This window comes from Chrysoperla carnea, chromosome 1, assembly GCF_905475395.1.
Source record: "Chrysoperla carnea chromosome 1, inChrCarn1.1, whole genome shotgun sequence".
Taxonomy (NCBI): Eukaryota; Metazoa; Arthropoda; class Insecta; order Neuroptera; family Chrysopidae; genus Chrysoperla; species Chrysoperla carnea.
The window spans coordinates 2,127,454-2,138,833 of NC_058337.1; the positions used below are offsets into that span (position 1 = coordinate 2,127,454).

Below are 11,380 nucleotides of genomic sequence, written 5' to 3' on the forward strand. Positions count from 1 at the left end.
TTTATTACAAGAAAAAAAAAATGATAAACTAAATAGAAATAATTCAAATAATACATAATTCCCACCATTTTTTTTTTTTTTTTTAAATAGTTCACTTTTAGTGCTTTACTAAATTTTTCTGGTATGAGTTCGTTTATGGTGAATTAAAATGCTATTCTGAGTAAATTTTTTTTCACAAACTTCACAGGAAAATGGTTTTTGTCCAGTATGAGTCCGTTTATGTGTTTCTAATATAGATCGCTGAGTAAATGATTTATCACAAATTTCACAGGGAAAAAGATTTTCTCCAGTATGAGTCCGTTTATGGTAGTCTAAACCGTTTTTCCGAGCAAATGATTTATCACAAAGTTCACAAGAAAAAGCTTTTTTTCCAGTATGAGTTCTTTTATGGACAATTAAACTGCTTTGATTAGTAAACTTTTTATCACAAAAGTCACATGAAATATTCTTGATTTCATTTTGAATTGATTCATGTTCTAAAACATTTCCATCAAATAATTCATCTTTTATAATAATTTCTGTATTTAATTCATGTTCAAGTTTTATTGTTTTATATTTTTCCAATGAAACCTCTTGATTTAAATCAATCCGTTCGTGTTTTGTTGTAACATTTTCTTCTAATATTTCCCTCTTCTTAATTGCTTCAGGGTCCTCCATTGATTCATATTCTTCTTTAATTGAATCATGTTCCATTGAATCACTTTCATCAAATATTTCATTTTTAATAATAAATTCAGTATGGAATTCTTTTTTTAATTGAATATTTTCTTCATCGATTAAAAGATGATTATTTATATCATTAAATAAATTATTTTCCATTTTTTTAGTCGATGCACTCAAATTATGACAGTCTATCAATATTCAAGATAACATTTGAATCATAGACATATAATACTAAATAGCTCGATTCATATCACGGATCTGGTAATTATAGTAGGGATGTAGTATAAAGTTCTACTTTAGACGAGGGAGGTGTATCACTCAGGGGGGGAAGCAATGTGCCTACTTTTGATTGGCTGCGGGTCTCATTTGCGGGAAATTCAAATAGAACGATAATATTTCGTGTGTTTTAGATTTTAATATTTCTATATCCATGGTTTTAGATTGCCTCAAGCAATATGCCTGCTGTTGATTGGCTGCGGCTATTCGCACTCTCAATTGCGGGCAAATTTAAATGGGTAGCGAATTCTGTTGCTTTCATCGAAATAAGTTAATTTATTAAAAAATATAGATGCAACGTTCGGTTGCGCGCTGTCCGTGCCACCGCAGCATGCGACAAACAAAAGAGTAACGAAGAGGCAGCGATAGTCTTCTCTGTCTCTCTCATGGCCCATTTCTGGAAGTTTTGAAGGCATTGAATTTTTATTTAAAATTATGTAGAACAAATGTTAGTAAAAATTAATTATTTATTTTTTCCAAAAATATACAAAGTATTAACACTAAATTAATTTAATTTAAGATATATTAATTACAATTTACATCTTCATCAACCTCGTCAATTTGTACTACAGGAGAAGGGTTTGTACAGCTATTACCATTGCAGTTTATACATGCAACTGAGCAATTGAGCCCACTTTTTCTACACCCACAAGCAGATCCACACCCTGATTTACAAGTACAAAAAAGAATTCGCAGCAAATTTTCAGGGCCTGTTGGTTTATTCATAATTAAAGGCTTCATGATGCCTGCATCAAATTGCACGTAACTATTTTTAGCAGTCGTTTTAATAAATGAATGGTATCGAAATTCATTTAAATCTTTGATACTTTTTGGTGCAGAGTACAGAGCTAAGATGCACTTTAAGCCAGCGTCAATTATTTTATTTTCATCTTCATTTACATTTTTTAATACTTTTACAGCGATATGTAAATCTTCTCGTTCTTCAAGCATTTTTGCGAATTTGATTTTACCTCTTTTATAAAAAGCTGACGTCGTATCACAACCTGTGAATGCATGTAAAAATAAAATATGTTCTTTGCATCTCGGCAATGTTTCATCTAAGCTCTGCGTTGAAAAAAATTCCCCCTCCACTTATTTTTACCTGTCCCTTGCTTGTTCAGCTATTTTGTATACCTCTTACCGTATAGGTATGTGTACCAGAATATCTATTAATACATATTTTCAATTTAGAATCATAAATTAAAAATTATTTAAACCAAAATAGCTAATTTACTTATAAATAAATTGCAATTGTTTATAAATAAATAAATTTAAAAAAGCAACGAATTTTTTTGGGTAAACTTTGTTACATAGAGTACAAAAATAATATTCCGCAAAATTTTTACCTATTCATCGATTTTACTTGGCTTCCTAGGTATAAATCTAACGACACTCCACTAAAATATTATTTAGCTTTTTACGAGTTACGACTTGACGCTGCTGAAGTTCTTTTTTTTTTTCATCTAGATGGCAGCACGGCCAAAACTGACCGCGTGACCTAATTTAACGCTTAAACTCAGCTTCAAGCGTCATCATGAAAAGATACCTTTATATCTTGTACAATCATGAATTATATTTATTCATTAGCAAGCGCAGGCTTAAAGTTTTTAATATGGTAATTAGAATTTTAGTGAAATAAAGATGCAAGTTCTTTATTTAATATTGTATTTAATGAACAGATGTAATTACATAAATTATAACATAACTTTGTATTCTCAAATTGAACAGAACATTTGATTAATTAATAATAAATTGTATAAGAAAATAATATGTCATCTCATGACTAAGAAACTAACAACACTCTTTATCCTCCATCTTAGGTTATCATTCCACACACACTTATTGTATAAGGGTGCTTTCCAAAGTTTACACAACAGTGCACACAAATACACTGCGCACACTGAAAAGAGCGAGCAAGTGAGCGAATGAGGGTTGAGTTTATTACTTCTAACAGTTTTAAAATATGCAGGATTAAAATTGTAAAAATAATGCCGCTTATCACTTAAACCGTTTTTTTTACGAATGTGTCATAATCCTTAATATTAGATTATAAATTAATTCTTTTGAGGAAACTTTGTAAGCGTTGATCTCTTATATTGACTTAAATTAAAATAAGATAATTCATTTTTAAGGGAACTTAATTAATTTGTTTTAATTCAAATTTCTACACCATATCCCAACATTTTCATTTTAAAGAGAAGCAATTTGAAAAAAAAAATAAATAAATGTTTGAAATTAAATTTTTCTGGTATGAGTCCGTTTATGTCGAACTAAATTAGATCGAAGATTAAATGATTTATCACAAATTTCACAGGAAAAAGGTTTTTTTCCAGTATGAGTCCGTTTGTGATTTTCTAAACCGCTTTGATGACGGAATGATTTGTCACAAATTACACAGGAAAAGGGTTTTTCTCCAGTATGAGTCCGTTTGTGATAGTCTAAGCCGCTTTTATGATTAAATGATTTGTCACAAATTTCGCAGGAAAAAGGTTTTTCTCCAGTATGTGTTCGTTTATGATTGTCTAAGCCGCTTTTATGATTAAATGATTTGTCACAAATTTCACAGGAAAAAGGTTTTTCTCCAGTATGTGTCCGTTTGTGATAGTCTAAACCGTTTTGATGATTAAATGATTTGTTACAAATTTCACATGAAAAAGGTTTTTCTCCAGTATGAGTCCGTTTGTGATAGTCTAAGCCGCTTTTATGATTAAATGATTTGTCACAAATTTCGCAGGAAAAAGGTTTTTCTCCAGTATGTGTTCGTTTATGATTGTCTAAGCCGCTTTTATGATTAAATGATTTGTCACAAATTTCACAGGAAAAAGGTTTTTCTCCAGTATGTGTCCGTTTGTGATAGTCTAAACCGTTTTGATGAGTAAATGATTTGTTACAAATTTCACAGGAAAAAGGTTTTTCTCCAGTATGAGTCCGTTTGTGATAGTCTAAGACGCTTTGATGAGGGAATGATTTGTCACAAATTACACAGGAAAAAGGTTTTTCCCCAGTATGAGTCCGATTATGTCTTTCTAAATTACCTCGAAGAGTAAATGATTTACCACAAATTACACAGGAAAACGGTTTTTCTCCAGTATGAGTCCGTTTATGTATTTCTAAATTACATCGAAGAGTAAAAGATTTATTACAAATTTCACAGGAAAAAGGTTTTTCCCCAGTATGTGTCCGTTTATGTTTAAGTAAATTAGATCGAAGATTAAAGGATTTATCACAAATTTCACAGGAAAAAGGTTTTTCTCCAGTATGTGTCCGTTTGTGATAGTCTAAACCGTTTTGTTGAGTAAATGATTTGTTACAAATTTCACAGAAAAAAGGTTTTTCTCCAGTATGAGCCCGATTATGTCTTTCTAAATTAGCTCGAAGAGTAAATGATTTGCCACAAATTTCACAGGAAAAAGGTTTTTCTCCAGTATGAGTTCGTTTATGTATAATTAAAGTACTTGGATGAGCAAACTTTTTATCACAAACGTCACATGAAATATTCTTGATTTCATTTTGAATTGATTCATGTTCTAAAACATTTCCATCAAATAATTCATCTTTTATAATAATTTCTGTATTTAATTCATGTTCAAGTTTTATTGTTTTATATTTTTCCAATGAAACCTCTTGATTTAAATCAATCCGTTCGTGTTTTGTTGTAACATTTTCTTCTAATATTTCCCTCTTCTTAATTGCTTCAGGGTCCTCCATTGATTCATATTCTTCTTTAATTGAATCATGTTCCATTGAATCACTTTCATCAAATATTTCATTTTTAATAATAAATTCAGTATGGAATTCTTTTTTTAATTGAATATTTTCTTCATCGATTAAAAGATGATTATTTTTATTAATAAATAAATTATTTTCCATTTTTTTATTCGATGCACTCAAATTATGACAGTCTATCAATGTTCAAGATAACATTTGAATCATAGACATATAATACTAAATAGCTCGATTCATATTCTTCATGGATATAGGAATATTTTAAAAGGGTTGGAGTATAACCGAGTGGGGTGAGTCTCGCTCAGAGGGAAGAGGCAGGGTATTATTGAGCCTACTTTCTATTGGCTGTTAATTAGGCGCATACTGAAAGTATGCTTAAAGCCTTCTTTAGTGTTTTTGATTTGTTTGTAAGAATGGAAACATGTTTGACATATGGTTGACGTGTATGGGCATCATAAATAAATAATCTTCTTGAAAAATTGCACAGAGTATGTATTGCTATGTTATTTTTAAAATTTGTCACTTTATGTCAGCCATGTTTTTTTAAGCCCCGCCCATATGTCAGATCGCAATAGGTGGTGAATATTATTATCAATTGTTCAAAAAAGAGAAATTTTTTAATTAAATCTTTATTCTCGTTTTATTAAAACATTAAAAAATATATATTATAAATTTATTTATTAAATACTCTCAAAATTAATTCTGATACTAAAAATAGGATATACTTTTCTATGATAAAAAGTCAGTTTAGGTATTTCTGTCATCTGGATGAAAAAAATAAATTCTTTAGCAGCGTCAAATCGTAAAAAGCCAAACATTACTTAGCTTTTTACGACTTGACGCAGCTGAAGTTTTTTTTTTCATCCAGATGGCAGCACGGCCTAAACTGACCGCGTAACCTAATTTAACGCTTAAACTCAGCTTCAAGCGTCATCATGAAAGATACCTTTATATCTTGTACAATCATGAATTATATTTATTCATTAGCAAGCGCAGGCTTAAAGTTTTTAATATGGTAATTAGAATTTTAGTGAAATAAAGACGCAAGTTTTGTATTTAATATTGTATTTAATGAACAGATGTAATTACATAAATTATAACATAACTTTGTATTCTCAAGTTGAACAGAACATTTGATTAATTAATAATAAATTGTATAAGAAAATAATATGTCATCTCATGACTAAGAACCTAACAACACTCTATATCCTCCATCTTAGGTTGTCGTTCCATACACATATGGAGTGTAGAGTAAAAGGAGAATCATCTCTGTATATAAAAAGTGTCCATCGTAAAGCATTAAATAAAGTATCAAAGTGTACATTTTAAAACATGTGCTCAAAGTAATAAGAGTAGGATAGATAACTAAACAAGTTAATAGAGTAGGATAGCCAAATTCACATCGAATCATCAGTGGTCATCAGCGCCATTATAGCCACTTTATTTAATGCTATTTTGTGGACACTTTTTTGGTCAAACAGTCATAAGAGATGATTCTCCTTTTATTCTTCACTCCATACATACACACTTATTATATAAGGGTGCTTTCTAAAGTTTACACAACAGTGCACACAAATACACTGAGCACACAGTGCACACTGTGCAGAGCGAGCGAGTGAGTGAGTGATGGTTGAGTTTATTTCTTCTAACAGTTTTAAAATATGCAGGATTAAAATTGTAAAAATAATGCCGCTTATTACTTAAACTTTTTTTTTTAAATGTGTCATAACACTTAATATTAGATTATAAATTAATTCTTTTGAGGAAACTTTGCAAGCGTTGATCTCTTGTGTTGACTTAAATTAAAATCAAATAATTCATTTTTAAGGGAACTTAATTAATTTAAATTTGTGTAATTCAAATTTCTACACCATATCCCAATATTTTCATTTTAAAGAGAAGCAATTTGACAAAAAACAAAAATAAATGTTTGAAATTAAATTTTTCTGGTATGAGTCCGTTTATGTCGAACTAAATTAGATCGAAGATTAAATGATTTATCACAAATTTCACAGGAAAAAGGTTTTTCTCCAGTATGAGTCCGTTTGTGATAGTCTAAACCGCTTTGATGAGGGAATGATTTGTCACAAATTACACAGGAAAAAGGTTTTTCTCCAGTATGTGTCCGTTTGTGATAGTCTAAGCCGCTTTTATGATTAAATGATTTGTCACAAATTTCACAGGAAAACGGTTTTTCTCCAGTATGAGTCCGATTATGTCTTTCTAAATTACCTCGAAGAGTAAAAGATTTATTACAAATTTCACAGGAAAAAGGTTTTTCCCCAGTATGTGTCCGTTTATGTTGAACTAAATTAGATCGAAGATTAAAGGATTTATCACAAATTTCACAGGAAAAAGGCTTTTCTCCAGTATGAGTCCGTATGTGATAGTCTAAACCGTTTTTTTGAGTGAATGATTTGTTACAAATTTCACAGAAAAAAGGCTTTTCTCCAGTATGTGCCCGTTTATGATAGTCTAAACCGTTTTGATGAGTAAATGATTTATTACAAATTTCACATGAAAAAGGTTTTTCTCCAGTATGAGCCCGAGTATGCCTTTCTAAATTAGCTCGAAGAGTAAATGATTTACCACAAATTGCACAGGAAAACGGTTTTTCTCCAGTATGAGTCCGTTTATGTCGTTCTAAATCAAATCGTAAAGTAAATGATTTATCACAAATTTCACAGGGAAACGGTTTTTCTCCAGTATGAGTTCGTTTATGTATAATTAAAGTGCTTGGATGAGCAAACTTTTTATCACAAAAGTCACATGAAATATTCTTGATTTCATTTTGAATTGATTCATGTTCTAAAACATTTCCATCAAATAATTCATCTTTTATAATAATTTCTGTATTTAATTCATGTTCAAGTTTTATTGTTTTATATTTTTCCAAAGAAAACTTTTCATTTAAATCAATCCGTTCATGTTTTGTTGTAACATTTTCTTCTAATATTTCCCTCTTCTTAATTGCTTCAGGGTCCTCCATTGAATCATATTCTTCTTTAATTGAATCATGTTCCATTGAATCACTTTCATCAAATATTTCATTTTTAATAATAAATTCAGTATGGAATTCTTTTTTTAATTGAATGTATTCTTCATCGATTAAAAGATGATTATTTATATCATTAAATAAAATACCATTGACGCTATTCGCCATATTGTTTAAGACCTTAGACCATATATTTCACTAGATAGGCCCAACGTATTCGCACCGTGCGTGAGTATTATTGGAGGCGTTTCCATGGTAACGATACACTACTTTAATTATAGAACTGTATGGATGGCATTTATGATTAATATTGAAAATTAATATTTGTGCAATTTGATTTCTTATTTTCACAATTTTTAATGCATTAAGTTTAATTAATTAGTGTTTTTCAATAATTTTAATTTGACATTTTCTATAATATAAACATGTAAAAAACTGCAAATTAGTCATAACAGCTCCCTTTATCGCCAAAATATTTCACTGGAAGCGCTGGTATCGATTTTGTTGTCCCTACCATGACTACGCACACAGCGAATACCAAGTATGTACATTTTGCTTCACAAAGTAGACATTTAGTAGACAGATTTGTAAAGTTTAATTATTAAATAATATTTATTGAATGGCAATTATTCTGTTTTGAATACGTGCCAGGATATTATTATTGTATATTAAGACATGCGCATTAATAATCATGCTCTCGCATTTATTATCTTTCTCAATCTTCTTTCAGAGGTGATTCTCATTCTGTTGCCAATACCAGTTAGTATATTTTCAAAGGTTCTGCCCGCATGCTAAAAAACCTTCACGATTATTTAATATTGTGCAATATTTGGTGTATAAACACATAAACCCAGTATTAATGTATATTCAAGATTTAGTCCAAAATTAAACGCTTGAACAGGTTGAACAATGAAATATAATTATTTTGAATCCATAAATTTTATTTATTAATTGTGCAATTACAATTTAAAGAATAATCGAAACATTTTCTAATATTTATTATTACAATTTCAAAAAATGTAAGCATTTAATTTTTTTTTTATTGTTAAATAATTGAAATATCGAATGCAATTTATACAAAAGAAAAATTTGTGCGAAACAAATTCGACATAATATCGAAAAAATCGAAATTTATACTTGGTATACGTTGGGCCTATCTAGTAATAGATGATCTATGATTTATTATATACCCTAGTGATGTAACGAATGTTCGTAATCGCGAATTCGCGAATCATTCATATTTTTTAATGTTCACACTCTCAAAAAACGTTTCGAGAACCGCACAAATTTTTATAAAAAATTTCTTAAAGTATTAAAGAAGTCTTAGTAACTGTTTTAGTAAGTTTAATTAACTAAAACGTAAGTAAAAATTCTTCTGGAAGAGTCCGAAATCTTGAATTTACTCTGACGTTTTTTACGTCAAATTAAAATATTCCGAGTTTATAAAACTTTTTAAGAAAAAGGAAAAAATATATGAACATTTATTCGGACTTATTTTCAGTTTTGACAGAGAAATTTTTCCACAAGAGTTCAGTTTTTCCATATATTATAAATATGTATAAACAAATATGATTCAAGTAATTAAAATAAAAGCTGCTCAAAATTGTCGAATTTACCTGAACATGAAATATCTTTCTCTTTTTTTACTGAACTCGGAAGAGTTTATGTTGTTATCGGGAGTCGAGAGAGACTATACGATTTCGGGAGTCTCCAGATCAAACTTGGAGAGGTGATAACCTTATGAGTTTCTAAGATTTTTCATACTTCTTAGAATTCTCTTATTATTTCCGATTTTCCTGATTTGTGAATCTCAGGACAAGTATTTGATATTTCTTTAACTGATTTTATTTTTTACTTTAGATTTTTATAAAGTGATTAGAAGCGCAGTCTATGTGACACTCGAAAAAAAACTTTTTTAAAATTATCAACCATGGAAAATGAAAAACAATTAAAAATGGATGATTCGATTTTAAACGTATGGGAACTTTGGAAGTCTGCAGACAATCTAACTAATGATGAAAAGGAGTCACGTTCTAAAGCATTTGAAAGACTTAAAAATTGTGAAGAAAGTTTAACAATTCGTTGTTTGAGTTTATCAGCCGTCCCAAACACATTCCCAAACAGTTTAACAAAATTAGATATTTCAAGCAATAAATTAACACATGTTCCAGATTACTTACCTGAAACGCTTGAAATTTTAGATCTTTCCGGCAATCAAATCTCTATTATTCCAGAAAAATTACCAATAAATTTACGGAAATTATGTATGACTCATAATACAATTACTAAAGTCCCAAAAACATTACCGGAATCGTTGATAAAATTAAATTTATGCGCAAATAAAATTACAAAATTACCAAATAAACTTCCAAAAAATTTAAAAAAATTAGAGCTCGTTTCAAATCAATTAACATGCTTACCCGAAAATTTACCCGACTCATTAGAATTATTAGTCGTAACATTTAATAAACTTACAAACTTACCAGATAATTTACCGAAATCATTACGTACACTCTACGCAATCCATAATGAAATAACATTTTTACCAGAAACATTACCCGAATTGTTAGAAGAACTTTACATTCGAAATAATAAACTACTTAGCTTACCAGAACGATTACCCAAATCGTTAAAAGCATTGTTAATTGAAAATAATGAATTTAAAATTTTAGAAAATTTAAATTTACCTGAATTAAAATATTTTAATATTTCACGAAATAATTTAACCAATTTACCAAGAAATTTACCCGAAACATTAGAATTTTTATCTGCTTGTAATAATAATTTATCTGTAATTCAAAATGATTTACCAAAGTCATTAATGTACTTGGATTTGAATGAAAATAATATTACCACGTTACCGAAAAATTTACCGCCCCAATTGAAAGAATTGAATTTAAGACGGAATAAACTCATTGAAATTCCTACGGGACTACCTCAATCATTAAGTTTATTAAATTTGGATAATAATTTGATAACTGAAGTATCATCAAATATTGAAGATATCCCTGATGCCGAAATTCGTTTGAAGGGAAATTTGATATCTAAAACAAGCATGGAATACTTACAACAGTTAATGCGTACCACAAATCGTCAAAATATTTGGTTTGATACTGGGAATTAGGAGGGACATATCGGAACGATAATGACGCAAGTAGGAAAGGGGGCAACTAGATTCTATAGCAATCTGAAATTACAATGGTAGTTTTTGAGTTATGCGAAATACGTACGTAGATATGTCACACCCAAAATTATAGTTTAACTGTGTACAGGGATGTTCCAAATAGATATTCGTTTCCTTAGGGATCCTAAGGCTGGCCACGACCTTGTATATTGACCAATAATTTGAGAAACTAAATTATACATATATTTTTAAATGTTGTTTAATTAAGTTAAAATATTTTATATTTTTATAAAAGTATTATTCAAATAAAAAATTAAAGAATTGAAATAATTTTTGTGTATTATTTGTTGCCTGCAGAACCGATTTTAGTACCATCTTGAGGAAATATTTATAAGTTCCTTATAATAGTTATGTAAGCAAATTATTAATATTGTTTGTTTAAATAACCAGTTTATTATTTAAACAGTTTTCGTAAGAATTTTAATCGTAATTATTTCACGTCAAAGAAAATCAATAAAATATATTAAACTGAAGACTAGAATTTTAAGGAGGTTCGAGTTGGAAGTAATCGAACCACCTTGAATTAATTGTCACAT

General features: G+C 29.3%; 2 protein-coding genes across 2 annotated transcripts; one reads left to right on the forward strand and one right to left on the reverse strand.

The window, feature by feature from the left end:
- Window positions 1-3,172: 3,172 nt before the first annotated feature.
- On the reverse strand, window positions 3,173-7,796 carry LOC123306199 (zinc finger protein 208-like). Its single transcript, XM_044888111.1, has 2 exons — window positions 6,611-7,796; window positions 3,173-4,728 (listed from the first exon to the last, which is right to left on the reverse strand). Exons 1-2 carry the CDS (start codon window positions 7,688-7,690, stop codon window positions 3,175-3,177), a joined length of 2,634 nt encoding a protein of 877 aa, XP_044744046.1. The 5' UTR covers window positions 7,691-7,796; the 3' UTR covers window positions 3,173-3,174.
- An 824-nt stretch (window positions 7,797-8,620) lies between these two features.
- Window positions 8,621-11,011, forward strand: LOC123305045 (E3 ubiquitin-protein ligase SlrP-like). Its single transcript, XM_044886649.1, has 2 exons — window positions 8,621-8,679; window positions 9,521-11,011. The coding sequence occupies exon 2, from the start codon at window positions 9,591-9,593 to the stop codon at window positions 10,782-10,784; it is 1,194 nt and encodes a 397-aa protein (XP_044742584.1). The 5' UTR covers window positions 8,621-8,679; window positions 9,521-9,590; the 3' UTR covers window positions 10,785-11,011.
- Window positions 11,012-11,380: the final 369 nt, after the last annotated feature.

What these genes read in the sequence shown, in the direction of transcription:
- LOC123306199 (XM_044888111.1), bottom strand. Translation starts at nt 7,690, where the DNA reads ATGGAACATGATTCAATTAAAGAAGAATATGATTCAATGGAGGACCCT. An exon ending in ATAAACGGACTCATACCAGA is followed by an intron (nt 4,729 to 6,610) that starts AAAATTTAATTT and finishes AAAGAATTCCAT; the next exon opens with ACTGAATTTATTATTAAAAA.
- LOC123305045 (XM_044886649.1), top strand. Translation starts at nt 9,591, where the DNA reads ATGGAAAATGAAAAACAATTAAAAATGGATGATTCGATTTTAAACGTA.